Genomic DNA, 27,940 nt, shown 5'->3' with positions numbered 1-27,940 from the left:
AACTTCGGATGAGATCATAAATCTGCCATTCCGGTGCGAATTGCTCTCCCTTGGCTGGATGGACAAGCAGGCTATGGTTGTTTACACTTTTGGACATGCTCGGGCATGGTTGTAGCCCACGAATTTTACATTTCAGCCCAGAACAGCGGAGGTCACGGAGTCGTGATGGTGATGCAGAGGCCTTAAAACAGAAGACGCAATCGAAATCGGTGAGTCTGGTCAGAGACACACACTGCATATCTGTCGTTTTCGAAGGGCTGGTTTGGCTGTCTCTGTCCCGCTCTCGTCTCTACCCTCCGCCATTTAACCTCGTCGTTCCCCCCCCCCCTCCCTCCCTCCTTCTCGTTTGCCATTCACCCTCGACCAGCTCCCCCAACATCGCCAGTATCACTCACAACCACAACTAACCAACCACCGCCGCTACTTCCTCTTCTCTCATCCCCTCTTCCTCCATCCATCTTCTCCCATCCCTCTTCCTCCATCCCTCTTCCTCCACCCCTCTTCCACCCTTCTTTGTCCACATCACCGCCTGCAGTCCGCACAACCCCGCTTGCCTGCTCCACATCTCTTCGCCATCTGATCACTCACCGCTGTCAAGTCCCCAGTAAGTCTTCTTTTCTTTTTCCCCGTCACACGCCTACAAGATACTTCTTCCTCCTTCCTCGTCCTATTCTTCATCCTCCCCGTCAACGGCAACGTCGACTACCACCGTCTCACCTCCTTCCTCCACCTTCCTCCAGCACCACCACCACCATCACTTCCACCACCACCACCACCACCACAACCACCACCGCTAACTCCTCCTCCTCCCTCCAGGTCTTCTGACTGCTAGAGCTTCCCTCAGATAAACAATACACTTTCACATAACATCTCCCACGTCTGTAAGTAAACATTACTCATTGCTCTTGTTCTGCTTGCTTGCCCGGCGTCCCGCGCGCCAGCCAGCCAGCCAGCCCAACTCTACCCCTACCCCCATCCTTCCGTGCGCTGCAAAGCCACTTGCCTGCTTCCCGTTGTTACCGTTGCTGTCCTGCTGCCACCAGCCTCCCTGTCTCCCCTTGCTCGCGCTCTCTTCCTCTCTCTCACACATCGCTCCTTAATGTTCGTTTCTCCCCCACAACCCACCGCGACAAACAACTAGCCTTTTGTCTCCTCTCCCTTCCCGCCACCACACGTCTGACTACGAGCGCGCTGTCGGATTTAACCCTTTCCCGCCGCGTCCGCTAACGAGCAGGGGTGCTCGCCCTCACAGGCCAAAATGGACTCGTCGGATCCTCCTCCTCTTCCATTACACACTACGTCGTCGCCTCCGATGTTCAATACCCCGTTCGAGGGTATTCCGATCGGCCTGCAACCATCCACTTCGGATGCGGCCTCGACGACCACCCTTGCAACCACGACAGCCTCCTCCCCCGCTGACGACGACAATGGCAGCTCCCTGCGCACAACACCGGAGGTTGTGAAGGGCACCAGTTCCCTCAAGAAGCTGCACAATGCGCTCGAATCCCAAGTCTCAAAGCAAATTGAGGTTGAGGCCGCTGAGGTAGACGACCAGCCAACCGGCACGGTGATCGCGACGAAGGGTCAGAAAGCGATCTCAACAACGCGTCGCTGCAGCCAGCGAATTAAACACAACGTCCTTACGACCACGACCACCACGACCGCCACGACCACGACCACCGCGACCACCACCGCCGCGATCGCTGGAAAGAAGTCTGCAGCCGTCGCGCCTACCCCTCCTGCCACTCCCGCGCAGACCAATCCCTCTCTCTCTCCGCGCTCGGAGACCCCCGCCGAAGATGACGATTTGCCCAGTAAGACGCGTGCGCTCCGCTCCACCGCGAAGAAGCCGGTTATCAAGGAGCCCAAGTCTGCAAAGGAACTCCCGCGCAGGGCCAGCACGCGAGTGTCGGCGCTTAACGCCATCGCCGCCATGACCACCGCTGCAACTCCAAAGACTCAATCCGTCAAACGAGCCCGGTCGAGCGAGACCGCCGACACCGAGGCTGCCGACGCGAAGACAGGGGGTGCGAGGAAGAAGGCTAAGGGAGAGACGCAGGCGGAGGAGGAGGAATCCTCTGTCAAGTCGACGTCCAAGAAGCCCTCAAAGGCCATGTCAGTCACACCTGCCGATGAGGAGCCGGAACTACCATCAAAACGTAAGAAGGTGTGGATGAATCAGGGTTTGTACGTTGGCCAGGAGGACGATGGCGCTAGCTTGAATTTGCGGCCCGCGTCGAAGAAGGGCAAGGGAAAGAAGCAGCGACCTAATTCCCTGCCACTCCCGATGTTTCGCGGGAAAGACATCATGGAGAAGAAGAGAGATTTCAAGCTCCCATACGCTGTGTTTGCGCCGAGCGGGTCCAAGTGCCCGGCACCTCCGGTTTGGAGGAAGCTTAGCCACAGTAAGTACTTGCGTTCCTCCGCTCCACTACAATGTATTGCAATTGAGACTGACGTGTCGGTAGACCAGTTGATTGGCGATGCCAAATATATCTGGAAGAGGGAGGGGGCATCCACCGTTAAGTGTGTTTGCACTGAAGATTGCAGCGAATCGTGCCTGAACAGATGCACCTGGGTTGAGTGTACAGATCTCAACTGTGACCTTGGTCGCAATTGCAGCAATAGGTCGTTTGCCGACCTTATGGATCGTGTCAAATCGGCCAAGGAGTTTGGCATAGGCGTGGAGGTGTCACAGACTGGCAATCGTGGATATGGCCTTCGGGCTCTGAGGTCGTTCCAGCCAGGACAAATTATTGTCGAGTACTCTGGGGAGATCATCACCCAGGAGGAGAGTGAGCGCAGGCTGGACGAGGTTTACAACAACAACACGGTAAACTTCCTTGCGAATGTGTTTATGCGATCACAGTTTACTGACATATCCTTAGAACTACTATCTGATGTTGTTTGACCAAAACATGATTCTGGACGCCACCAGAGGATCGGTAGCGCGTTTTGTGAACCGTAAGCTTTACCTGGTGTGTGAAACATGCCGGAGGACTAGCATTGATGTAGTGTTTATGTTTAGATTCGTGCGATCCTAACTGTACCATGGAGAAGTGGTAAGCTGCTCACTCGTTCCTCCCACTTGACGTTAATGATGGCTGACACATTGCTCCAGGGTTGTTGGCGGACAGCCCAGAATGGCCCTCTTTGCTGGTGACAAGGGAATTGATGCTGGTGACGAACTCACCTACGACTACAACTTTACGTGAGTTGCGAGTGATGAGCTGTGATGTAGAAACTAGCTGACAAGGTTGCAGGTGGTTCAAGGGTGTCACGCAGTGCCCCTGCAAATGTGGATCCGATAATTGCCGCGGTGTCCTGGGCAAGCGTAGCGATAGGCTCGGCATCACTCCGCCCCAGAAGACGAAGCCGAGAAAGAAGAGGAAACTATCTGCGAAGGAAAAGCCTCTGGTGCCGGTTGCCCAGCCCACCAAGAAGGAGCGCAAGCCTCCATTTCCTAGAAGGCCTCCCACGCCTCCACCAACCAAAGAGCCAGAGCCAGAGATTGTTATACCCTCTGACTCTGAAGACGATTCCGAGGCGTCTGACGATGTTTACGAGACTCCCGTCAAGAAGACCACTGGTACCCCAGTGATCAGGTCTACGCGCACGAGATCGCGGATCATCCGGACCTACAAGGTCAACAAGACGATTGCGAAGCCGAGCACTCCCAGGTCAGTGACGAGCGAGTCTGCTGTCGCGGCGGCCGTTGAGGAAGCTCTTGCAGAAGCTTCCGCGGCGAAGGAGAATGGAAAGACCACTCGCAGGCTTACCATCGGGATCACCGAGAGTGTCACCGCCGCTATCTCGGATAGCGAAGGCCAGCCCCTTGCCCAGGTCAAGGGCACATTCATCGAGTCGATGGATGTCGCCGCCGATGTGGCTATTGAAGCCTAGACGAGTACACGAACTCCACGACGCCGGAACGAGTGCGATGGGCCTTTTTTTTTTACCTTTTTTTTTTACCCACCAGCATTTACGGGGTGGGATTGGGTTGCATTTTTTTTGTGGTTTTTTTTGTCCCCGCGGGGTTTACAGCGATCAATTTTTTTCTCCTTCACCCTTTTAGGGTTGTAGTGAGAGCTTGTACTGTTTTCTTTTCTTTCTTTGCGTGATTTGTTCTCTGGGAATATTATAGGGTTGCTTTTCGTCCGTTTTCTGCTGTCTACGTTATTTTCTTTCCTTTTTTTTCGTGGGGATTCTGGGGACTTCAGGACTTTCTGTGTACTATAGTTTACCTTCGAGTACATTTCTTCTTGCACGTACGTTACGTAACAATTACGATAATATCTTACGTTCGATTTGAAATGGTTGAAGATGCACCGGTGAGTGATATCGTGTGACGGGCGGTGGGAGGATTTCTGCCATTGGAGAACTGTCTGACAAATAAGACTAGCTACCTGTGTCGGTTGGTCAAGAATGGAGCGGTGTTTGGTGTTGCAGGACAGCAGTGAGTGCATGTACCATGTACATCTGATGTACCCAGACGTGGCGTAATAAATGATCTCGTAATAAATAGGTAAGTCGATCTGGAATTGTATCTAAGAGGGGGGAATGCGCCTCGCTTATAGGCTCTTTTAGTCGCATGCTCTAGAAATCACCAGCGAAAGAATCCACCCCCCATTGTCGCCAACTCCTTTCATCGTCATCAAAACTCAACAATACCGCCAGCACCTGTCCCTCCGTCTGCTCTGCGAAACCACCTCGACACCCCAACCCACGCCTGATGCCTCGCGTCATCATCCGGCATATACCACCTCGATGACTTCGCCCCGTCATTCTCTAAACGTGCGGACGCCAATCTCGCCGACCTCCTCTTCAGGAGGTGGACTCCCGCTCTCGATCCACGATGAAGACCACCACCTTCGCAGCAGCAACCGGCACGGTGCCAACACGCACAGCGTGATCTCGTCGCGAATGACCGACATCAGCGACAACGCATCTGAGATTATGGGGCTCGCCGAGGCCCAGCAATCGCAGTCGCAAGCAGCAGTTTCCCAAGCTTCTCCTCGGTCGTCCGCCCGTGGAGGACATCCGCACCATCACGCTACCCGCGCGTCGGTCGCCGACATGATGGACTCCTTTTCGACACGCCCGAGCACCGCCATGTCGAATACTACTTCCACAACCCATAGGAACTGGCCGAGCGTCTCGGGCGGTAACAGAGGTCTGCCGTCATCGATCGCGGGTGGGAGTACGAGGGGTAGGCCCGATTCGTCTGCGTCGCGCACGCACGCCCCGGGTGTCACGAATCAAGCATTCTATCGACCGATGAGCTCGGCGAAGCTGCAAGTGCAGAGGGGAAGGGTTACGGAGGAGGATGAGGAGCAGAATCGGATCAGAGGGTTCGCGAGAGCTGCAACGAAAACGGCGTCCCCACAGCTCCCGACGAACATGCCGATCGTACATCATCACAATCACAACAATAGCTCGGGGCGCATCGGGGAACAACATCCGAGGGATATTTCGATGTCGTCCACGGTCGAGCAGACTATTCGTACGGCGCCTTCGCTCAACTCGACTGCTCCTCTCCGCGATGAAACTCGGCAGATCGTCGGCGAAGATAATTCGGTGCGAAATGTGAACGTGAGGCGGATGCCACAGCATAGAAACTCGTCCTCGCACGGTGGCGATTCGAGCAATGGATCGCGTTCGAGCATAACGGCGAAACGACAGCAGCGACCGCCAAAACTCGGCAAAAACCACGAGTATTTCCCCGGCAACATGCGGTTCTGCTTTGGCGGTCGGTGGCAGACGGCTCGAGACTTTCCCATGAACATCCTCACGGGGATTCTGGTCAGCTTGCCTGCGGCTTTGTTTTTTGGATATTCGTGCGTCTCTTGCCGCCCCTAACGATGAGTACGGCTAGCTGACGGTTATGATCCAATAGAGCCGGCTTTCTGTGGCATAATGTCTCGCCCGCACTTCCAATCACCTTCGCATACCTTTTCGCGGTCACAATGATGTCCTTCATAAAGGCCGCAGTTTCGGACCCCGGAGTAAGCTCCCGTTTCCCTCCCCCCACCCGATCGGATTGCTGGCCGGCTCTGTAACCCCTAACCCAATGCAATGTAGATCTATCCCCGCAACCTACATCCTCAGGATGCTTCTCCTCGCCCCGGTGACGACGCCCTGGCTGTGCCGCCACAGAACTCGTGGGCATTAATCCGACCGGCGGGCAACAACTCCCTGCACCTCGAGGTTCCCATCAAGTACTGCCGCACTTGCAACATCTGGCGGCCCCCACGCTGCCACCACTGCAAAGTGTGCGACTCATGCATCGAGACGCAAGACCACCACTGCGTCTGGCTCAACAACTGCGTCGGCCGCCGAAACTACCGCTACTTCTTCGTGTTCATCACCTCAGCCACCTTCTTAGCACTCTACCTCGTCGCGCTGAGTTTAATCCACCTGGTAAAACGAGAGGGGCCCTTCTCGAGTGCGATCCACGAAGAACGGATCCCGTTCGCCATGGTGATTTACGGAGCCCTCGCCGCCCCCTATCCCGCCGCGCTGTGCGGCTACCACGTGTTCCTGATGGCGCGCGGAGAAACCACAAGAGAGTACCTGCACGGCCACAAGTTCGTCCGTTCCGAACGCCACAGACCATTCTCGCAGGGTACGTGGTGGAAGAACTTTGTGGTCGTCCTGTGTCGTCCCCGCCCACCAACATACATCGAGCTCAAGCGGCGGTACCACCGCGGCGACACGAGGTTCTCGGATCGCCGCATGAAGGAGGTTCGCCGCGAGGAGTGGGCGGCGCAGGCGAACGAGGCCGCCGCCGGACGAAGCGATAGTGCCGCGGGGAAGATGAGTGTGCGTGCTGATGGGGGAGAAGGGCGGCATGAGGTGGGACAGGCCGGGAGGATACTCGCTAGCTAGCAGCAGCTGCCTTAGGCCATTCCGTCATTTACCTTTCACCATTCCTACCGATTATCCTACTTTTACTTTTACTTTTACTTTTCTTGCTTTGGGCGATGGAGTTGTTTCTTTTTTCTCGTTTTCATTTCATTTCTGGGCTGGTTTGGCTGGCTGGGTGGGGAACACATCACTCGTCACTGTTCACTGTTCACTGTTCACTGTTCACTCCTGTTGCTGGTTCCGTGTAATATTGCTGCCCTTTTTTTTCTTCTCCGTTCCTACGTTCCGTTCCATCAGGTTTCAGTTCATTTCTACTACTACTCTATACACTACGTACGCACTTTATGTACTTGCTACTTGCTACTTACTACTTGCTACTACTATTACTACTACCGATATTATTATCTTTTACTTTTTTACCTACCTACTCTATAGTGCTGGCTTCTGTTCGATCGGTCGAGGCGGGAATACGATAGTCCTTTTTTTCTTCTCTTTTCTTTTCTTCTTTTCTTTTCTTCTTTTCTTTTCTTCTTTGCAATCTTTTCTTTGTCCACAGTGCTGTACTGTACCTACTGTACCTACCTACTCTGTAGTTTTTTGTCGTTTTTCGTTGCTTGGGCGGATGATTGGAGAGTGATTGGAGAGTGATTGGAGAGTCCTGGTGCATATAGTCAGTCGTGTAGGTAGTTGGGCAGTTGGGCAGGTTTCATACGAGAAGTGAGGGGGATGTACTTGAATGCCATTTAGATACTACTACTACACGCTGAAGAAACTGAAGTTGTTATGGATATGCACAGCGGGGACGGGACGTGGAGGGGGATATCGATTTCCCACACGACCGCCCGGCTGGTTCTGCGATGTGAAACGCGATCTATGTAGTGCATATTCATCGGCCCGCCGATCATAATCACCGCACGGCCTCGTTATGTAGTCGTGTATCTTCGCATATCTAGCATACATACTCCTGCCTGGTACGGACTATCACGAGTGATATGGCATGATTCGTCACCCCAGCCGTCACCCGTCACCCGGGACCCAAGCCGTCTTCACCACCTGCCTCACCATCTCCTTACAGGAGCGCACCATATCCGTTCGTTCATAGCGTGGTACTCTACCATAAGTACGTCGTCAACCCCTTCGAGGAGGCGAGAAATGTCCATTGCTAAAAAGAAAAAAAGGGGAGAAGAAAGCCAGTCCGGGCCGGTCCAGCCGAGGAAGGTGGATGCGGCTGCGGGATGCGGGGTGCTCGTGAGTAGTTGGTCCACGCCCCGGAATTCCGGGAACGTCTGTGCTATGTGGAGTATGTAACGGCATCATCGGTGCTCGAGCGATGGCCGGCGGGCAGGCGGGCAAATAGACGAACGGGCGGACAAGAGCGGGCAGGTGGACGAGAGCGGGTGATGGGATATGATCCCGTACCCTTTCTCACTCTCATTCTCGGATTCTATGTACCTAGAGGATTCGTAGCCGGCCTCGCACCGTGGGTATTTATGTAGGGCCATAGTTCCCCTAATGCCCATGGAATTCGGGAGGAGGGGGGGAGGGGGGACGGTGTGTGACGAGCATAGTGGCGACATAGTGGCGACATGGAGACAGACTTGGAGACAGATAGGTAGGCAGGGCAGGGAAATCGTCAACCGACTTTTGGGCGGAGAGCAATGAGGAACCCACATCGAGCTCGCGACCAGCGGTCGGAGACAGTGGGGTGGAACCGGAGTGTATACAGCCATGATCTGATAAGGTCGAATGCTACGATGATGAAATAAATTTTTTTATTAACCAGCCGGGCGGCGAGCGAAATGACGAACTGACAATACTATACCCAGTGTGACCCCCATACTATCCCTCCCATCTCATCCCTCCCCTCTCTCTTCCCTCCTTGCACCTCCAGATTTTCAGATTTCCAGATCTACCTACGCAGCCCTCTATTCGTAGCCGGCGAATCACGATCGTCATACTCGAGCGTGCCGGCCCGTCCTGGACGATGTCATCGTGCGCATGTTGGTGGGCGGTGCTGCTGTCGTCGCGGTGCCGGGACCCTACATTTATACCTAATGCTCTGTATTGACGAATACTTCGCGGGAAGGTGGGCGCGGGCGGGGTGGTGTTACGGATCCGCGTGTTTGTGCTCCAATGGGCATTGGGAATTTGGGAGTTACAGTCATGTATGATGTACCTATTCGTAGCGCACTGTCGTGATCTGAGTAGAGTACCGGTAACCAAGTAAGCAAGTACCTTAGGGTACTTATGATATGTCCTCCATGATCCATCCAGTCTGCCGGAGGGAGCGGGGAACACCAGAGTTCTGGAATTCCCATGCTACATCGTATGCACCAAGCACCAAGCACCAAGCAAGCGAGAAACACCTGCTCCCATCCTTTTCTTTCCCGTTCGTGCCATGAACCTTCCCGAAGGAAATCCGGCAGGTCTTGGTTCTATGTAGCCCTAGTCCTGGACCTGGTTATTCAGCCTGAGATTGGTAGGGGTTGGTTAGGTACTCTACTAGTTAGTTAGGCATGTAAGTATGTACCTATTTGGCGGTGCAGCGGATATAGTAGTAGTAGTGGGTGTGAGTGTGGTGTTGCAGGGCAGGGTAGGGTAGGGTCGTGGAACGGTTTGACTGCGGTATGGCAGGTTGGAGCGAAGGAGGAGTTGGTGAAGTCTTGGATGAGGGGGAAGGGAATGGGGGAGAGAGGAGGGTTTGTTTTGGTTTCGAGACGTTAGAGATCACAGTCTTGTGACTTTCGCCCTTCCTTCCTTTGGTTCGAAGGGGGATGGCTACGTAACTACAGTATCATATGTAGATGTAGGAGGATGGACATCGCATGAAGTATGTATGGACATATCGTAATGTATCCAAGCTGCCGCTCGGCACGAGGCAAGCGAGCAGTGGAATGCGAAAGGGGAGGTGGTGAGGTGGTGAAGTGCATACATACCCACAGTTGACACCAACACCACTCTACATATCTACTTGCTCGACCCGGACTCTTCACACTGCTCGTCACTTGCATATGTACCTACACAAGTACTTGCACAGCAGGGACAAAGGTCGGTGCGTCGGGACTTGACTCTGCAGCTGTGAAACCACCCCCTGCCTGGCTGGAGCGGAAGTATGTAGGCTATAGTACGCAGGGACGAACAGTAGGTAGTAGGTACTATGCTCTACCCCTTCACGATATCCCGTCCCGCCTCCTCCTCCTGGCTTTTCGCGAGAAAGAGGAGAACGAGGAGGGGGATTGATTTCTTGATTGCTTGCTTGTTGGGGAAATGGTGAGGCCAACCCGGACCCCGCGAACTGAGCCATTTTATCCAGCCGTTCGATTCGAGTCGTTCGTTGCGCGTCCTGTTTCGAGCTCGATGTTCCTCGACTGCGCTTTCTCATTCTCCCTTCCCTTCCGAATAGAACATCTCCAAACCCCCCGATCGCTGCGGAAACACACGAGTACGAGTAGTTCTGACCGAATAACACTACCTACCGTCCGTACCGTGTACATACGAGGCAAACCCTCACCGTGGTCAGTCAGCCTCCGCCCCCCCCCTCCCCCACCCTCCCCCCGTCTAATATTCACAGATTGGCTCACTCACCCAGTACCTTGCAGCGCAGGCAACACCAAGTTGCGTGGCCTGGTCCGTCGTTCTCTCGTTCGTTCTTTCGCTCGCTCGCTCGTTCGTTCGCACGGTCAAGCGCGCTCCTAGCCTCCTAGGTACTCTGTTTATATTGTATTGACGAAAGAATAGGAAAAGTAAAGTGAAGTGGACATTGCCAGTCTACCGTATCCGCTATCCTCGCATCCCTTCTTCCTCCTCTTCCTCCTCTTCTTCTTTCTTCCTTCACCACCCCACTCTTCGTCTTCGACTGACTGACTGGCTGGCTGGCTGTCACTCTTTATTCCCTATTTTCCCCGCCAATTCTTCCTTCCACGTTTTTTTCCCGGGTCCTCAGCATACTATGCTCTTACCGCCGTCGTCGTCAATCACCTAGATCTCCATTCCTCACGATCCGTTTCGTGCTCGACTTTTGTGGACGGTTACATACATACATACCATACATACGACACTCATTTGTCTCTCTTCAGCTATCGACGATCTGCATCTAATTTGTTCTTCTTCTCGCGCTTCTCATTGCCGCCAGTCACTCGTTTTCGGCAGCAATAGTCAACAGCCATCGTTCCACGCATTCACGAAATTTCAACAGGCTTGAACATTCCCCTCGTCTTCGTCCGGCCCAGCCCAGCGCAAGAAGAAAAAAAACAAGAAAAGACGGGAATAAAGGCGATACTTATTTTCTCCAGAATCTCACACGCCTCGTTGCAGCAAGGAGAGAAGTGAAGTGGAGTGGAACAGTTGCAGCCGCCGAGCGGTTACTTGGTTACAAGCTACACACCTACGTACTCGTACATACAAACCAGACCCCAGGATCCCAGCAGCTAGGTAGCAAGCAAGCAACGTCACGAATACCACCCCGGTGAGCAACGGTGATTGAACGGAAATAAACACACATACATACTCAGGCAGGCCTGTCAGCTGCAGGACACGTTGTGAAGGAAGAAGAAGGAAGAAGACGATAGAAGGAAGGAAAGAAGAAGGAAAGAAGGAAGCAAGATGAGCGCACAAGGTGCTGCGAGGTATGGGGGTGGAAATGGTGGGGGCATGGGTGGTGATGGGACGTATGGATATGCCGTCCCGGAGCCTTCGGCAGGACAACAATCGGGAAGAAGTGGAGGTGTTGCTGGCACGTCGGGTGGGACTGGTGGGAACAGCGGGATTGGCGGGCAAGAGCGTGTATCGAGGAACTTTGCGTACCCGTTACGCCCGGGTCTTCAGGTGCGCGCGCAGCCACAGCAGGAACAACGGCAACAGCAAGAGCAGCATCACCAGATTGGGGCTGGCTATTCCTTTGCCGGCGAGTCCTATGCTGGCGGTGAAGGAAATCCTGCACGCCGAGCTCCCTTGCCTCCACAGCAGCAGCAACGACAGCAACGACAGCCACAGCAACCCATGTCGCAGGATCAGAGTCGGATTTACATTCCTGGAAATTCCAAATCAGCCCCAACCCCGCAGAAACAATATGAAACGAGTCCTTCTCAACCCGCTATTGTCGCTTATCGATCAGCAGCACCTAGTGGACAGCAGCAGCAGCAACAGCAGCAGAACTACCACCAGCAGCAGCAGAGAGCACAGCCTCGTTACTCGACCGAACAGCAACAAAGACAACAGGGGAGGGAGACCACGTCAAGCACTCATCCTTCCATGCAGAGTGACAGGTCTATATACATTGGCTTCGACCCATCGTATGATTACGGTGCCGGCACTGGCGCTGTTAATAATGAATCCTCCGGTGTAATCCCACGGTTTCCAAAACCAGTCCCGAATCAACAGCAGCAGCGGCAGCAACAGCAGAGAAGTTCAGCTGATACCGTCCCTCAACCTCCGCCTCCACCGCCGCCGCCGCAACCGTCATCTCGTCGGACGGCAGCGTCGTCGTTTTATTCGCAGCAAACAACCATGCAGGTATCACCGATCCCTGAGGAACCCAGCCTATCCCGACACGATTCGTACGCCTCCAGTGCCGCCATCCCATCCGGCTGGGATCCGGACGAGGCGGACTCCTTCTCGAGCGACGAACACGACAATGCGCTGCCGATCCGACACGACAGGCAGGATAACGAGCCGTCGCTGGTTCGCCAGGCAAGTCTGGGAAAGAGACACAAGCCAACAATGACCGAGATAAGGAGTCCCGAGCGGTCCAGGAGCCGTGCGGGCACCACTTCCGCTGCCGTTATTGCTTCTGCCGCTGGTTCTGCGACGAGGAAAAACTCTCCTCCCCAGACAACGATGTCGTCCGGATCAGGAGCGGTGCCGAAGGTATCGCCGCCAGCTTCGATTACGACTCCATCGCCGCTCTCTCAGCCGCCGCTAGCTGCCGACAGCGAGTACTTTCCGTCGACTCGCTCGCCGTCGGAAACGACGCGATCTCGATCGACGGCCGAGTCCAAGGAATTGGGACTGCCTGCGTTCCCGCCTCCGCCTTCGATCCCCCAGGCTGCAGCGCGTAGGGGTTCTCAACCCGGCCCGAGTAGCAGTCGGGTTCCCGGCAGACGTGTACCGCCAAGGCTGAATATGGATGCGGTGAGGGACGCCGAGGCAAGAGGGAGTCTGACGAGTTTGCCCGACCTGATCCGAAGGGCCACCAAGCTGGCGGCCGTGTTGGAAACGGGACGGCCGGGGAGCACGGCGTGGGGTGGGAGGGGTAGCTTCTTCGGGTTCAATACCGAGTCGTCGACGAGTATGTGCCCCGTGAAGGAGTGGAGTACAAGGCTAACGTGATGCAGATCGCAGCCGCGACAGAGAGACGGACTCGATCTCGGATATCCTCGCCTCGTTTCCTCCGCCAGCTCTCGGTGGCCCGCAAACTTTCCCGCAGAGGATGTCGCAATGGCCCGCATCCGGCGTCGACGGATACGACGACAATGGTTCGCTGCGACCGGTCAAGAGCGGACGACGCATCTGCGGACTCCCGCTCTGGGCCTTCATCATCCTCGTGATCCTCGGCCTAGTCGTGATCACGGCAGCCGTGGTCGTGCCGATCCAGCTGGTCAACATCAACAAGACGCGCAACGCTTCGACCAATAGCAACGCCAGCATCCTCGCGCGGTGCAAGGAAAGCAACCCGTGCCAGAACGGCGGCGAGAACATCGCCAACAGCGACCTCTGCAGCTGCATCTGCACCAACGGCTTCACCGGCGCCTCGTGCGAGACCAAGGGCGAAGACTCGAGCTGCACCAGCTTCGACTTCGCCGACCAGGGCGGCGTCGAGGGGATCAAGAACGCCACGATTGGCTCCGCTCTGCCGCGACTGTTCAACAAGTCGCAGGCGTCGTACGATATCACGCTCGATCCCTCCCTGATCCTCGGCGTCTTCAGCAAGGGCAACCTCTCGTGCACGCTGCAGAACGCGCTGGTCAGCTTCAACGGGCGCACGGAGCCCACCACGACCACGGCGACACGGCGGCGATCACGGCGGCAGCTCCTCACCGACACAACGCTGCCCGTGGTCCCCACTGCGACTGCGACTGCGGCTGGCACTCCCAGCGCCAGCGCCGCCGCGTCCCGCGAAGTCGCGCTCGACCAGGATGCGGTCGATTTTGCGCGCGTCGCCGTGCTGTTCCTGGCACAGACGGAGGACATTGCTACCGCCGAAGCGGCCCACCAGGCTCTCGACGATGGGTTTGGCCGCGGCAAGGATTTCGGAAACGTTACTACCGGCGATATAACGTTTCGTCTCGACGATAGGAGTGTCGTGTTAGATGATGGGAGTGTTGTTGGTGGTGTTTGAGTTATAGCAGGGGGGGGGGGGGGGGGGTGTAAATATTTCTTGGTTTGGTTTGAGGTTTTTTTTTGATGATCTTCGATTCTTGTGTTTGATATACTATTTTCTTCTTCTTCTTCTTCTTCTTCTTCTTCTTCTTCTTCTTCTTCTTCCGACTGGTTGCGGGCTGGTATATGGGTAAGTTAAGTTAAGTTAAGGGTTTTTTATGCGATGGTAATCTCCTTTGGTAGTTGGATTCTTTTTTTTCTTTCTTTTTTCTTTTTTCTTTCGGGCGCCGGCGGCTGTTGTTGTTATTGTTGTTGAACGGGGGGATTAATGCTGGCATCTATTTGGGATCTTGATCTGATCTGGGGGAAGGGAGGGGGGCTCACTCTTGGACCTTGGTAGGAAGTAGGCGGGCAGAGAAGCTCGGTGGGAGGGAGAGGGAGGGGAACAGAAATCCAAAGGTTGAAACCACGATACGTGCAGAAATGAAATTTTAGCATTTTGAGGATTTTGGGCATTTGGAGACGACGACGTTGGACTTCGGTGACGGGAGGATCAGATGAAGCCTAGACCTGGACGGCTAGACCAGACCACATGCGTAGGTTTGGCACGTGCCGTGGGACAGGGCAGGCACACTCAGGCACAGGCACACGGGAGCAGGCACAGGCACAGTTAAACTCGGCACGTGGAGGGGATATCTCGACTCGTGTGGGTTCGATGTTCATATGTCCCGGTCGCTGAGTTTGTGAACTTATTTGTGAACTTATTTGTGAACTTATTTGTGAACTTGTGAACACTGGAGAAGGCTCGGAAGGGGAGACCTCCTTTTTGGTTTCTTTTCGGCGCATGCATGGCGGCAGAGCATCTCACGGCGTATTTACTGTACTAAATTGGTATATATTCCCACTCTTGATTCTGCGGCCTCGTCATAGAGTACTCTACATGGTATGTAGATCATCTACGACTTGCAGACTTGCAGACTTGCAGCCACTTTGCACTCCCCACTCTCCATCTCCACTCTCCTGCACCTGCACGATGCACGCTGCGTGCGTGTGGGGTGCTCGAACTCGAGCTGGTTACATCATCTTCACCATCAACATCATCGGGTTTCGCCGTGCCCTCTCTACTCGTAGAGTGTCTCGGTCATCTGACATCCATCCCACGACAGCAACAACAACGCTCCTGTATGTAAGCCCAAGAGCCACGAGCCACCACGACGAGCCACGAACGAGCAACTGGTGACTTGCAAGTGACCGCCCCCTCTGCCACCTCACTCTGCCCCATCTACCCCCCTCTGCCCGTCTGCCCCACCGCATGACTTCACAGCTAGTCTCGCGGTATCGCAGTGGCTAGGGAATGATCGGCACGGTACCAACCTACCAACCTACATACCAGCCTGCCTGTCTCGGTACCGGAGGTAATCGCTACATTCGGCAGGCAAACCCCGAGGGGGGGTCGCCTGCGGTTCGCGACTCGCGAGATCGAGGGGAATCTCCGGGGTGCCTCCCCCTGGGATTATATTATCTACATCCTACGTAGAGTAGAGTACATATTCTGCAGATTCTATTCGCGGTGGGAGGTGATGGGGGGAGGGAGTTGTTTTCGGAGTGTTAAATGGAGCGGTGAGAGCCACTGATAGGCAGTCTGTGTACAGCGAGATGCGTATGTAATCTATGTAATGTATGGTATGTATGGTACCTGCGTGCGGCGTGCGGTGTTCCCCCACCTCCTAGCCTGCACGTTGATAGTTTATATATGATGAGCTGCAGAATGCGGGGGTGCTGGGGACTCGGGAGGCATGCTAAATAGATATAGAGTAACTATCGAACCACTACGATCATCACCACCAGCATGGCCAAGAGTGGACATATGAGGTATGGAGGATGGCTGGCTGGATGAACCGGCACGGAATCGTGCAGCTCTTCACTTCCTAGAAACTGCCCTGGTGGCCCGTGGGGCGGGACATAGAGTAGCTCCCACCTCCCCTTTGGACAGTGTCACAGTGTCGAGGTGTCTTGCAAGTTGCCGTCCGTCACTGTACTCTACTCTCCATACATACGTGCCGATGATCTGCCTTCGTGATGCGCTAATATTAAATATTAAAGTATCCTCCCTTGCCTTTGCCAACCAGATGCTAGTTATTTGCTCGCTCTGGTTAGATTGGACTGGATGGACTGCTAGGTTAGCAACTAATGTCACTTCCCGCCCCCGGAGTGCGGGTGAGTGTGAGCGTGAGGAGTCAGGACGAGCGTGCCGGTGAGGGGAGGGGATAAGTCACTTGCCTCTTGCCTCTTGCCTCTTGCCTGTTGCATTAGGATTTCCGATGTCCGCGTGCGAACGGCAGGGGGCGGGTGGTGGTGGGGGGGGGGGGAACTTAGAGAAGGGGGGGGGGGGATGTGGAGTCTGAAGATCACGAAGCTCTGCTCTAGATCAACATCTACATATAAGTAGCCCGCGCCCGAAAGCTTGAGGTTAAGAAGGAAGTCGAAGTTAACGGGGATAGATATATCCCAGCGGTCTTTTTGTCGCGAGCTCGTCCATCCCTTCCCTTCCCTTCCCATCCCTTCCAATTTTCCTCTCATCACCCATTCACCCATTCACCAATTCACTATTCATTCTTAGCTACAAGCCAATCAGCCAGTCATGCGTTTCTGGAATATCCTCGCCATTGCTACCTGCGTGGTGGCCGCCACAATCCCGCCTCGTCAGAGCACAAACTCCACCGTGGGGAATGCGGGCATCACCAGTGACTTCGACCGCGCTGCTGCCATCAAGGAGGCGTTCGTCCACTCGTGGGAGGGGTATAAGAAATATGCGTGGGGGTATGATGAGCTGCTGTCGGTTAGCAACCGTGGAGGGAATTCAAGGTATGTCGATGGTTCCTTTTGTGTCTTATGCGGAAGGGGGATTGACTGACGGGGACAGAAATGGCTGGGGCGCCTCCATTGCTGATGCCCTGAGCACGGCGTGTCTCATGGAGCTCAGCGAGGTCGTCGTCGAGGCGATTGGGTTCCTTGCCGAGGTGGACTTCAACACTACCGCTACGGAAGTGAGCTTGTTTGAAACTACCGTGAGCACCCGCTGGCTGAGGAGTCGTTGGATACATTGTATGGATGCTGACGGTGATGGACGGGGTAGATCCGGTATCTAGGCGGCCTGTTGTCCGGGTACGATCTCTTGAAGGGACCGTATGCCCATCTCGTGCCAGAGGTATGTTATGCCCCTCCGTCATGAGGAGCCCAGGGTTCGCTGACACCACCCAACAGGACAAAGCCTACCTCGTGGACCGGCTGCTCACGCAAGCCGTGTCGCTAGCAGACCGCATGTCCTTCGCCTTCGACACGCCTACGGGGATCCCGTACAACAACCTCGACTTCGCGACCAACAGTTCGCGGGACAGCAGCAACGGCCTTGCCACGACCGGCACTTTAGTGCTAGAATGGACACGCCTGTCCGACCTCACCGGCAACCCCAAATACGCGCGCCTTTCGCAGCGGGCGCAAGACTACCTCCTGAACCCACTGCCAGACGCGGGACAGCCGTTCGCCGGCATGCTGGGAACGAACATCGACATCGCGTCTGGGCGGTTCCTCGACTCGTCGGGCGGCTGGTCCGGCGGCACCGACAGCTTCTACGAGTACCTTTTGAAGATGTGGATCTACAGCCCCTCTCGCTTCGGCTCGTACGCCTCGCGGTGGCTGCTCGCCGCCGACAGCACCGTGGAGCACCTGCTGCAGCGCCCACGGCGCGACACCACCTTCGTCGCCGAGTACCGCGACGCCGCCACCCTCGTGCCCGAGGAGGGGCATCTCACGTGTTTCATCGGTGGCAACCTGGCGCTGGGCGGCGCGCTGCTGTCGAGTGCGAAGATCCGGGACGCGGGACTGGAGCTGACGCGCGGGTGCCGCGCCACCTATGCCTCCACCGCCTCGGGAATCGGGCCGGAGCGCTGGGCGTGGAGCAGCCCCGCCCCGGTGGAGCACCAGGCGTTTTTTGCCGCTAATGGATGGTACCCCACGGGTACGGCGTACCATCTGCGACCCGAGGTCGTCGAGAGCTATTACCACGCCCTGCTCCTTACCGGCGATCAGAAGTATAAGCGCTGGGCGTGGGATGCGTTCGTCGCTATCAATGATGCGTGCAGGACTGACAGCGGGTACTCTAGCGTTGAGGACGTCATGCTCCCATTGGGCGGCGAGAAGACGGATTTCCAGGAGAGCTTTTGGTTCGCTGAGGTGCTGAAGTACCTCTACCTCGTGTTTGACGACAGCGAGGTCAGTGTGCAGGGCGGTAGTGGGTGGGTGTTCAATACCGAGGCGCATCCTCTCAGGGTTACTGAGTAGATGGGAATACGGAGGGATGGATGGCGGCGGTGTATGTGTACGTATCTGTAGGTGTATGTGTCATTGTGTCATTTGTACCCGATAGAGCAACGGTTGGGTGTAAGAGTAGCTAGAAATGTAATGTTTATTTTGGAAATGTAACGACTATTTGGCTTCGTTCATGTGGGCTCGCTCGACTGCGTACCGAGGAGGACAATATTCCAAGCGGGTATATGTGTGTACACGAGTATGTCGAACCGAACTTTCCGAAAGGATACAAACGATAACGAGAGGTTCCTAGATCGGTGCCGGTGTTGAGGAGCAGCCGAAGTGATGTAGTTACCTATCACTCACAGTGTCAGCTCAGGCCATCGGTGGTGAGGAACGGGAATACCGGAACAGAAAGCGAAGGGATATGTAGCAAGTCGATTGGCTTGCCTGAAGAGTGTCGAGATCCCACAGGTAACCTCTTTACGGAATCTCATAACGTTGGTGAGATACCAGACCCTACACAATTAGCGATTCTCATAACCCATCACTCACCCATCCCGACTCGGCCTAGCCGCACATGACATCATCACGGCTTACCCTTGCACCCCGGCGCACCCCGGTACCACAGCGCCCGCAGGCTGCAGATCATCAGCATTCTCCCGCACCAACCCCACCCATCGCGATGCGACCTTTACGCCCCACATTCGGACGGATACCTCTCTTCCGCCACTCCATCCCGCACTCCATCCCCCGCCCACGTCTCCCCCTCCTCTCCGCCCGCCCCACCCTCCCACCCCGCCGCCCCATCTCCACCACCGACCTCCGCGCCCGCCTGCGCTCACGGTCATTCTGGCGTGCGGTCCTGGGGAACTGGAAGCCGGCCTTAAAGATCGCCGGCGTGGTGAACATCTCCATCCTGCTCCTGCAGGGCTTGGTTCACTTCGGGCTCCTCATCGCCGCAGAGACGTCGCAGCCGACGCCGCCGTCATGGCCGCTGCGCGCACGCTACTACCTCCTCAGGGCACGCATGCCAAACGCATGGAATCCGCTCGTTGAAAGGAAGACGGATGAGGAGATGCAGAGGATGTATGATCGCGCGCTTGAGGCGGTGGTGGGTGGGGGTGGGGAAGGGGCGGGCGGGGGGTGGGAGCTCGTCCTGCTGAGAAAGGAGCGCGGCGAGGCGCAGGAGAAATTAAGGGATTGGGATAAGGCGGAAGCGGAGTACCGCGCTGCGTTGGAGGTGCCCGCGGACGCGCCGCGCCTCAAGGTCGAGGCGGCGAATCGTCTGGCGCGGATCCGGGAGTGGCGCGGGGATGCGGTGGGTGCACTTGAGGCGCTGGAGCAGGCTGTGAGGATCGCGGGGGGGCCGGCACTGCCCACCCCTGGTGATAGGAGGAATACCCCCGAGCTTATGGGCGCCGTGGGGGAGATGGCGGTGTTCCTGGCTAGGCATGGGGAGATCGGTAGGGCGCTGGAGATGGCGACCGATGTGCTCGTAAGGAGGAAGACGGCGGAGGCGGGCCGTGAGGTGAAAGATCCGAAGAGGTATACGGAGGCCGTGGGGGATCCGTGTAGGGTCGCGGTTAGTGAGGCTACCGTCGGCGAACTGCTCTTTGCGATCGGAAAGCGCGATGAGGGACTGCGCTGGAGCGAGGGCGCGTTCCATAAGGCGTGGGAGCTGGTCGATTACAGGCTCGCGTGCAAGGAGTGCGCTGGGATTGCGGCGGCGAATCTGGTGCAGATGGGGAAGATACTCGAGGAGGAGGCGCTGCTGATGGAGGAGGGAAAGAAGGGCTGGTGGGGCGGGAACGGCAGGACTGAGAAGGAGGAGAAGCTTAGGGAGGCCCAGAGGATTAGGGGCGAGTATGAGATCAGGAAAATGGAGGTTGAGGCCGTTAAGGCCGTCAAGGACTCGGATGTGGCGCAGAGGGCGTAGTGTATATACATCGTAACAAGTCGCATCTTTGAGAATCCACTGTTCCTCCAGCGACTGCCACACAGGTGTCACATGACCGTCATGCTTGAAGGCAATGACACGCCTAGGTATGCTGAACATTCGGTCCTTCGTTTTCTTCGGACATCTTGAACCATGGCCTCAATGTTAAGGGATCAAGAAACAGCTACATCTCCCCAGCACGACACTAGGTAGCGAGTGCCACACAATGAAGGTAGCTGGCGACGAGTACACATCCCACATGTCACAAGTACAACCACAACCGCAATCACGACTTCCGACCTCGCGAACCGCTAGCATTCAATACCTATATGCCACAGAAACAAAACAGAACAGAATAGCAAGAAAAACTCCCCCCCGCCCCCGCCCCCTCCCCGTTTTCATGACATCCATCCACATGACATGACATGTAATTATAAGATAGTATATCCCCATCCCATCGCATCGCATCCGTCTACTCTCTTATCTAATCGGTAGTCTGCGCCTCAACCGGTGCATCCGCAAGCGTGGACGCCGGCGGCAGCTCCTCGCCAGGCACCTCCGTTCCCTTAACCTCGACGTAGCCTTCCTGCTCCGAGTCGGGGAGAGGGTTGCCGAACTCGTCGACGTAGATGGTCCGGAGAATCTCGACCTCTTCGCGTTCTTCGCCGTCCTTGGAGCTGGGGGGCGTTAGTAAGTGTTGAGGGGAGAGAGAGGAGAGACGACTTACCCAGCTTCGGCTGGGGCTTCCGAGCCCTCGGGGGCGTCGACGTACACGGTGTGGGTCTGCTCTTCAGCCTCGACGGGTTTGCTGTCGTTGGAGCTGGGGGAGTGTTAGTAAGTGTTGGACGGGGAGTAGGAGGGGAGACAGCTTACCCAGCTTCAACCGGGACTTCCGAGCCCTCGGGGGCATCGATGTAGACGGTGTGAGTCTCCTCTTCGATGGGTTTGCCGTCAGAGCTGGGGGAGTGTTAGTAAGTGTTGGAAGAGGAGATGGAGGAAGACGACATACCCAGCTTCGGCCGGGACCTCCGAGCCCTCAGGGGCGTCGATGTACACGGTGTGGGTCTCCTGTTCAGCCTCGATGGGTTTGCCGTCGTTGGAGCTGGGGGAGGGTCAGTAAGTTAGAGTGTGAGAGAGAGGAGAGGAGAGACGACTTACCCAGCTTCGTCCGGGACTTCCGAGCCCTCGGGAGCGTCGATGTACACAGTGCGGGTCTGCTCGTCACCCTCGATGGGCTTGCCGTCCTCGTCGACGCGAACGGTAACAGTCTCGAAAGTCTCAACAGTCTTGGTAGTCTCGGGCTCGATGGCCTCAGGATCCTGGGGCAACTGCTGCTCCTGCTCCGTGGGCTTCTCCTGCTCCACCGGCTTCTCCTGCTCCACCGGCTTCTCCTGCTCCACCGGCTTCTCCTGCTCCACCGGCTTCTCCTGCTCCACCGGCTTCTCCTGCTCCTTCACCTGTTCCTTCTCCACCGGCTTTTCCTGCTCCTGCTTAGGTGATTCCTCACCCTGCTCAGGCGCGACGTCATCAGGGTTGACGGGAATGTAATTTCCATCCTCATCGATCATCCTGTAGCGAGTCTCGTACTTCGTCTCGAACTCGACCTGACCCTCGAGGGCCTTGACCTGGTCGAGGTCGAGGAGGTTGCCGTCCTGGTCGCGGTACTCGACGTGCTCATCTGTGTCAACGATCTCTCCTGGCGGCGCGGGCTGCCCAGTGATCATAGAGTCGATGGGCTCTTCGGACTTGACGGGTTCGGGCTGCTGCTCTGCCGCCGGGACGACGGGAGGTGCGGCGGCGACATTGTCCTTCTGGATGATGGGTTGCTGCTGCTGCTGCTCCTGCTTGGCGGGGGCGGCGGGGACTTCGGCGACAGGGGCGGCGGCGGCAGTGGTGGGGACGGTAGCGGCGGCGGTTTTCTTCGAGACGATGTTGTTGTAGTCAGAGTAGTTGTCAAGGAAGGTATTGCAGTCCCAGTCCCAGGTGTTGAAGAGCTTCACGCGGCGGCAGTCGCTCTTGGTCCAGGGGTTGCCATAGACGAGCGGGCTGTACAGACCGTAGACGACGGCACTGAGGGCGAGGAAGACGACAGCGATGGACCAGCCGACGACGGGCAGCTTCTTGAGACCGATGGCCTTGATGCGGAAAGCGACAAAGTCAAATGTCTGGCACAAGGCGACAACGGCGAAGTAGAGCGCAGGAAGGTAGTGGTGAAGGAACAGCTGGCGCTGCATCAGGAAGAAGGGGAAGTAGTGGAAAGCCCACGCAAGGACAGCCACACCGACCTCGTAGTCGAAACGACGGAAGTTGGTGACGGCGTAGTCGCGGTAACCCCTCTGCCAACGGAGGACGGCAAGACCCTTGAACAAGGCGTACATGCAGATTGCGACGGTCGAAGACCACCAGATGAGAGGGTTGCCGATGAGGTAGACCTGGCGGTTGTTCTTACCCCAGAAGTTGATACCGCGACGAAGGATGGGCCACGAGTCGGGGCGCGAGTCCCAGGCGTGCGATTCGACGAGGCCGGCGTTGGTCTTCCACATCACCTTCTGAAGCTCCCAGAACTTTCCGAGGAAACCAGGCTTGCGGTAGTTAACGCGCTCTGCGTCTGCGCCGAGTTTGGGGTGCTCGTTGGACTCGATGTACCAGATGCTGTTGGGCAGCGTGGCACCCTTGGCGCAAGTGACCTCCTGCTGCTCGAAACCCCACGTCGGCAACTTCACCTTGTGGGAGAAGAGCACGCATCCGGTCTGAGTGTGGACAAGCTTGAACTTAGTCTGGATGGTCCTCAGGCGCTCCTTGGCAACTGCGCCGTCCGAGAGATGCTTAACGATCTCAACACGGAAGTAGTCGTTGACGTCGCCCTTGAATCCCTTGTAGCCGTATGCGGATACCTCGTTCTGCCACTCAGCTTCGGTGACCGGAGGGCGGACATCGTGAGAGTGAAGTCTTCGGTCGGTGTTGACGTGGTACAACTGGATGATGGCACCGTCCTTGACCCAGATGGGATCCATCTCGTCGAAACCGGTGACGCCGACTCCTCCCTCAGGGTAAGTGGTATTCTCGAGGAACCAAACGTTGTTCTCATCCTTGTGGGGGTAGAGGGTGATTTGCTGCTGCTTGGATCCGCCGGGGTACATGCTCGCGTGAGAGTGGAGGTAACCACCCTGAGTGTTGTAGTGCCTCATGGAGATCTTGGAGCCGTAGGCGACATCGGCGGCGACATCCTTCATTCCCTTTGAGTTGAGCGTGGACTGGAACTCAGAGGACATGAATCCGTCACCCTCACCGGGGTTGCGGAGACAAGTGAAGTGGATCGCGAACATAGCCATGTAGAAGGTGACCGGGATACCGATCAGGCACATGGCGCGCGAGAAGAAGTGCTTCATCCAGGAGCTGGCCGAGACATTTTTGGTGTCGCCGAGCAGAGACCACAGTTGCAGAATCGTCAAGCTTCCAACCCACGCAATGGTGAACAGGCCGACCCATTTGACGCTGGCAGTAGCACCCAATCCGAGTCCGGTGCACACGAGCCAGAACCACCAGTTGAGCGAGAACGCCTGGGTGTGGCCTTGCTCGTGGACGTTGAGGAAACAGGTCCACGCGAGTCCGGTCAGAGCCGTAAAGATAACGAGTGGGGCGTCAAGGAGGATAAGCCGAGACTGGGTGGCCAATGCGTTGTCTAGAATAGAACCGAGTCAGTCAGTCAGTCCAATCGATTCCCACGCCGGCAATCATCCGAATTGTCGGGGGTTTGAGAACTTACCGAAGATGATCAATCCAGCCGCCAGAGTCGCCGAAGCCGTGGCACAACCCGCTGCCTTCAAGGTCAAGAAAATCGTAGGAACAACCAAGATACCGCAAACTGCCGGAAGCATGCGCATAGCCACATATGGAACGCCGGGCTCCAGGTAGTCCTTTCCAATCTCCTTGAAATCGAAGTTTCCGTCAAAGCCGGCCAACCAACCGGCGAGGGTAATCATGAGCTTCGCCAACGGTGGGTGGACGTCCATGAAGAACCGTCCCTTGATATACTTCATCGCGAATCCGCCAAAGCTATGACACGCACGCATGGGCCCATCAGTGACACGTTCTCTCTCTCTCCCACCCTCTCTCTCTCCCTGCATTGAGTTCTGGAGGCTTACTGGACTTCATCGAACACCACACTCGACGGCTGGTAGATCCGGAACAACCGCACGGCGACGGCGATACAAGTCAACAGGATCATTAAGGAATAGTCTGACGACGGCAACAGGAAGATGTCATTGTCCTTGACTCCCGGGTCGACATCGTTTCGCGACGACTCGGGTTTCTCTTGGTAGGGTGGCGGTGGTGGTGGAGAGGTGTCCTGATTGCTCGCCCGCGTCGGCGATCTGCTCTTGCTGCGTTTTCGTGATCGCGACGAGGGCTCAGCGTCTGCGACGACGACGCCGCCGCCGAGTTTGTCTTTCTGAGCCATGGCTGCTCAGCAGGGAGCGATTGTGGTTTTTCGGTTGCGGTGTATGTGTATGTGTATGTGTATGTGTATGTAGGAGATGGGTATGTTGCTGTGGGATCTGGGAACGGGGGGTATGGTATGGAAGGTTCGTCGTTCGTGGCGGTCAGGGGTCAAGAGAAGTAACCTTGAGCTGGTGCTTCGCTATGCTGCTGCTGGCGGGAATCTAATCTTGTGGGGGGGAGGGGCGCCCTCACGGTAGCCCGATTGCAGAGACGGGGTTTGGTTACAAAAGAGAGACTCGCGAAGAGAAGCAAATAAGTGGAGTGAGAAGAGAAAGGGAAGAGAAGAGAAAAAAGAGGGAGAGGAACAAAAGAGATTCAATTGCGCAGGCTGACTGCGATTCCTGCTCTGTCGTTGCGAGATGTCGCACCGGCCAATGGCATGAGATGGCGGCGAGCTGAAGCGCGGAAAGGACACTTTGCGTGAAATTCAGACTATGGCGAGTACCCTGGCGCTGCCGGCACATGCGCATTTACGGCGGAGTGGAGTGAGATCAACTCGTACCAGGCCAAGAAAAAGAAAGCTGTGCAGAGTGCGTATGTACGGAGCGACTATTTTCAGCCTCGCATTCTTAGCATGTAGCCTTATCGGAAGTGCCTGGCGCCCAGTCGGCGGGACGTCGCTCGCAGGCAGTTGTCGGGCCCGGGAAAGCGATGACACGCGTACTTGTTCCGGGATACGTGGAGGGGATGTGGACTACGTGCGGTCGGCCGGACGGAGCTGGGGAATCGAAACAACACATGACTATTCTTCAATGCGAAGCCTGGAGCTGACCTGGGGCCTGGAGCTAACTAAACCATGGTAGCTATGTAAGGACCAGTACTGACGCGCGCACGTGGACTCTAACTTCAACCTCCTTGCTACGCACGACGACTCAAAGCGCACCAACGACCACCATCGTGGCCTCGCAAACTCTCCACCGTGCAGAAGAACACCATTCCTTCCTCTCAACCATACGAGATGGCAGTACTCGACAGTGGCGGCGGCGGCGGCGTGGGTGGCAGTGAAGACCGGGCTCCTCTCCTGCCACCATCCTCGCCGAGCTCTCCAGCACACCCCTCGCCCGAACCCGAAACGAAAGGATACTGGCTATGGGCGCTCACGCTCAGCGCAGGAATAAGTGGACTCCTCTTTGGCTGTACGCTACCTACCCGATGACTCCTCTCCGATCTGGTTTGGCCCGCCGGGGTAACTGTGTACATATGCGAGCTTTGGTTAACGCGGGAGGAGAACGTTGCGCTGCGCAAAAGACGACACGGCATCCATCTCGTCGGCACTGCTATACCTCGCGCCTACGCTGTCGACGCCGGAACATCCGGTCACCACCTGGGATAAATCGATGATCACGTCGGCGACTTCGTTCGGTGCGCTCGCAGGGGGCCTGGTCGCCGGCGTGTGTGCAGATCGCTGGGGCCGGCGCGCGGTTATCTGGATCGCAGATCTCCTGTTCATTGTCGGCGCGCTGTGGCAAGCGGGCGCGATGGGCGTGTGGTCGATGGTGGCGGGCCGGGTGGTGGTGGGCGTGGGTGTGGGTGTCGGGAGTCTTGTGGTACCGCTCTACATCTCCGAGCTAGCGCCGGCAAGTCACCGGGGACGGCTGGTGGTCATCAGTGTTCTCTGCATCACGTGCGGGCAGCTAGGAGCGTACGCGGTCGGCCTGCTCCTGGGCGAGCGATGGCGCTGGATCCTGGGTCTAGGCGCGGTCCCCGCCGTCGTGCAGGCAGCGCTGATGCTATTAATGCCAGAGACGCCGCGATGGCAGCTACAGTGCGGCCGGCGGAAGGCGGCGGCCGAAACCCTCGCCAAAGTCTACGGCACACCGGCGATCACCTCTTTGCTAGCGGAGATCGAAGCGGGCGTACGCACCGGCCCCGCGCCCCCGCTCAGGAGCACGCTCAAATCGCTCTTCCGGGTCCCGGGCAACCGGCGGGCGCTGACGCTCGCATGCTTCCTGCAGTTCCTGCAGCAGGCCTGCGGCTTCAACGCGCTGATGTACTTCTCGGCCACCATCTTCGCCGGCATCGGCTTCCGCAGCCCCACCGCCGTGGCCATGGTCGTCGCCGGCACCAACGCCGCGGGCACCGCCTTCGCCTTCCACCTGATCGACCGCGTGGGGCGGCGCCGCATGCTGCTCGTCTCCCTCGCCGGCATGGCCGCGGGCCTATCCCTCTGCGCGCTCGGCTTCCTAGCACTACCAGACCTAACCACCTCCGGCCTACCCACCCCACCCTCCGGCCTCCCGACCCTCCCCGCAGCAATGATCGTCGCCGCGATCATCACATTCGTAGCCTTCTACGCGACGGGGCTGGGCGCGGTGCCATGGCTGTGCCAGAGCGAGTTCTTTGCCATGTCGGTGCGCGGCGTGGGGACCGGCGCGGCGACGGCTACGAACTGGGGGTGGAATTTGGTCGTTGCCGCCACGTTCCTGGGCGTCGTCGAGCATCTCGGCGCCAGTGTCGCGTTTGCGGTGTACGCTGCAGTCTGTGCCGCTGGCTGGGTCGTGTGCTATAGGATTTATCCGGAGACGGGGGGACTCGCGATGGAGGAGGTTGAAGGTGTGCTGAGGGATGGGTGGGGCGTGCAGGCTGTGTAGAATGTGTGAATATATGCGTGCTGTTTGGTGAGTGCGGAGTTTGGGTGGGATGGGTTTTGTTTACATCTACGCGGGCTTGTGTGTATGTATTGGTTGTAATACTAGACGGTGGCTATCTTTCCTTCATCTCGGTCTTGGTCTTGTAGTAAGTTGTTCAGAATGTTGGTGTGATCGTGGGTGAAGCATGGGGTTTGTACGATGATGCGGTAAAGGATGTAGACTTCAAAGGCTCAATAGGTAGCAGAGGCCGTGCAAATGATACCCCTAAAGCAGCACATTCATGGTGGGAAATGCCTGCCAGGCTCAATGGCAGCTTTGAGGCTTCTGTACCTCTATCATTGCCATTCACCTAGCAAGTCCTCATTCACCAAGCAAGTCCTCATTCACCAAGCAAGTACTCATTCACCAAGCAAGTACT

The 27,940-nt window shown here is 56.6% G+C and overlaps 8 protein-coding genes across 8 annotated transcripts; 7 read left to right on the top strand and 1 right to left on the bottom strand.

Annotated features, from left to right (window-relative positions):
• Positions 1-333: 333 nt before the first annotated feature.
• BZA05DRAFT_476400 (uncharacterized protein) lies at positions 334-759 on the top strand (the record flags this gene model as incomplete). The annotated part of the gene is made up of 1 exon (XM_051488246.1): positions 334-759. A coding segment is annotated over one exon (426 nt), but the record flags the coding sequence as incomplete, so codon positions are not given.
• BZA05DRAFT_407667 (uncharacterized protein) lies at positions 760-4,277 on the top strand. Its single transcript, XM_051484647.1, has 6 exons — positions 760-2,405; positions 2,469-2,833; positions 2,889-2,964; positions 3,029-3,062; positions 3,122-3,211; positions 3,264-4,277. Exons 1-6 carry the CDS (start codon positions 1,259-1,261, stop codon positions 3,901-3,903), a joined length of 2,352 nt encoding a protein of 783 aa, XP_051336639.1. The 5' UTR covers positions 760-1,258; the 3' UTR covers positions 3,904-4,277.
• Positions 4,278-4,558: 281 nt separating this feature from the next.
• On the top strand, positions 4,559-7,087 carry BZA05DRAFT_357885 (DHHC palmitoyltransferase-domain-containing protein). Its single transcript, XM_051481439.1, has 3 exons — positions 4,559-5,837; positions 5,897-6,005; positions 6,082-7,087. The coding sequence occupies exons 1-3, from the start codon at positions 4,768-4,770 to the stop codon at positions 6,886-6,888; spliced, it is 1,986 nt and encodes a 661-aa protein (XP_051336638.1). The 5' UTR covers positions 4,559-4,767; the 3' UTR covers positions 6,889-7,087.
• Positions 7,088-11,865: 4,778 nt separating this feature from the next.
• On the top strand, positions 11,866-14,203 carry BZA05DRAFT_342088 (uncharacterized protein; the record flags this gene model as incomplete). The annotated part of the gene is made up of 3 exons (XM_051481018.1): positions 11,866-12,809; positions 12,924-13,153; positions 13,200-14,203. The coding sequence occupies 3 exons, from the start codon at positions 11,866-11,868 to the stop codon at positions 14,201-14,203; spliced, it is 2,178 nt and encodes a 725-aa protein (XP_051336637.1).
• A 2,362-nt stretch (positions 14,204-16,565) lies between these two features.
• Positions 16,566-18,668, top strand: BZA05DRAFT_431473 (glycoside hydrolase). The gene is made up of 4 exons (XM_051486192.1): positions 16,566-17,049; positions 17,108-17,252; positions 17,321-17,392; positions 17,449-18,668. Exons 1-4 carry the CDS (start codon positions 16,826-16,828, stop codon positions 18,523-18,525), a joined length of 1,518 nt encoding a protein of 505 aa, XP_051336636.1. The 5' UTR covers positions 16,566-16,825; the 3' UTR covers positions 18,526-18,668.
• A 465-nt stretch (positions 18,669-19,133) lies between these two features.
• On the top strand, positions 19,134-20,478 carry BZA05DRAFT_407651 (uncharacterized protein). The gene has a single exon (XM_051484646.1). The coding sequence runs from the start codon at positions 19,178-19,180 to the stop codon at positions 20,429-20,431; it is 1,254 nt and encodes a 417-aa protein (XP_051336635.1). The 5' UTR covers positions 19,134-19,177; the 3' UTR covers positions 20,432-20,478.
• A 562-nt stretch (positions 20,479-21,040) lies between these two features.
• BZA05DRAFT_144560 (Dolichyl-phosphate-mannose-protein mannosyltransferase-domain-containing protein) lies at positions 21,041-25,127 on the bottom strand. The gene is made up of 6 exons (XM_051478936.1): positions 24,577-25,127; positions 24,198-24,487; positions 21,590-24,113; positions 21,441-21,533; positions 21,305-21,388; positions 21,041-21,251 (listed from the first exon to the last, which is right to left on the bottom strand). Exons 1-6 carry the CDS (start codon positions 24,888-24,890, stop codon positions 21,155-21,157), a joined length of 3,402 nt encoding a protein of 1,133 aa, XP_051336634.1. The 5' UTR covers positions 24,891-25,127; the 3' UTR covers positions 21,041-21,154.
• Positions 25,128-25,433: 306 nt separating this feature from the next.
• On the top strand, positions 25,434-27,906 carry BZA05DRAFT_407644 (general substrate transporter). The gene is made up of 2 exons (XM_051484645.1): positions 25,434-26,067; positions 26,180-27,906. Exons 1-2 carry the CDS (start codon positions 25,890-25,892, stop codon positions 27,520-27,522), a joined length of 1,521 nt encoding a protein of 506 aa, XP_051336633.1. The 5' UTR covers positions 25,434-25,889; the 3' UTR covers positions 27,523-27,906.
• Positions 27,907-27,940: the final 34 nt, after the last annotated feature.

This window comes from Tricharina praecox (assembly GCF_024521635.1).
Source record: "Tricharina praecox strain CBS 144465 chromosome Unknown BZA05scaffold_25, whole genome shotgun sequence".
NCBI classification, from domain to species: Eukaryota; Fungi; Ascomycota; class Pezizomycetes; order Pezizales; family Pyronemataceae; genus Tricharina; species Tricharina praecox.
Note: the sequence above shows the minus strand (reverse complement) of the source record. Positions and strands in the feature narration are given on the sequence as shown.

Excerpts from the sequence above, each read along its gene's own strand:
- BZA05DRAFT_357885 (XM_051481439.1), top strand. The coding sequence starts at position 4,768 with ATGACTTCGCCCCGTCATTCTCTAAACGTGCGGACGCCAATCTCGCCG. Across the intron at positions 5,838-5,896 it reads GCTTTGTTTTTTGGATATTC|AGCCGGCTTTCTGTGGCATA; the intron begins GTGCGTCTCTTG and ends ATGATCCAATAG. Across the intron at positions 6,006-6,081 it reads CCGCAGTTTCGGACCCCGGA|ATCTATCCCCGCAACCTACA; the intron begins GTAAGCTCCCGT and ends AATGCAATGTAG.
- BZA05DRAFT_407667 (XM_051484647.1), top strand. The coding sequence starts at position 1,259 with ATGGACTCGTCGGATCCTCCTCCTCTTCCATTACACACTACGTCGTCG. Across the intron at positions 2,834-2,888 it reads AGGTTTACAACAACAACACG|AACTACTATCTGATGTTGTT; the intron begins GTAAACTTCCTT and ends ACATATCCTTAG. Across the intron at positions 3,212-3,263 it reads ACCTACGACTACAACTTTAC|GTGGTTCAAGGGTGTCACGC; the intron begins GTGAGTTGCGAG and ends ACAAGGTTGCAG.
- BZA05DRAFT_407651 (XM_051484646.1), top strand. The coding sequence starts at position 19,178 with ATGCGACCTTTACGCCCCACATTCGGACGGATACCTCTCTTCCGCCAC.
- BZA05DRAFT_144560 (XM_051478936.1), bottom strand. The coding sequence starts at position 24,890 with ATGGCTCAGAAAGACAAACTCGGCGGCGGCGTCGTCGTCGCAGACGCT. Across the intron at positions 24,114-24,197 it reads GGCTGGATTGATCATCTTCG|ACAACGCATTGGCCACCCAG; the intron begins GTAAGTTCTCAA and ends GTTCTATTCTAG. Across the intron at positions 21,534-21,589 it reads GAAGTCCCGGACGAAGCTGG|CTCCAACGACGGCAAACCCA; the intron begins GTAAGTCGTCTC and ends ACCCTCCCCCAG.
- BZA05DRAFT_431473 (XM_051486192.1), top strand. The coding sequence starts at position 16,826 with ATGCGTTTCTGGAATATCCTCGCCATTGCTACCTGCGTGGTGGCCGCC. Across the intron at positions 17,253-17,320 it reads TGAGCTTGTTTGAAACTACC|ATCCGGTATCTAGGCGGCCT; the intron begins GTGAGCACCCGC and ends TGGACGGGGTAG. Across the intron at positions 17,393-17,448 it reads ATGCCCATCTCGTGCCAGAG|GACAAAGCCTACCTCGTGGA; the intron begins GTATGTTATGCC and ends ACCACCCAACAG.
- BZA05DRAFT_407644 (XM_051484645.1), top strand. The coding sequence starts at position 25,890 with ATGGCAGTACTCGACAGTGGCGGCGGCGGCGGCGTGGGTGGCAGTGAA. Across the intron at positions 26,068-26,179 it reads AAGTGGACTCCTCTTTGGCT|ACGACACGGCATCCATCTCG; the intron begins GTACGCTACCTA and ends GCTGCGCAAAAG.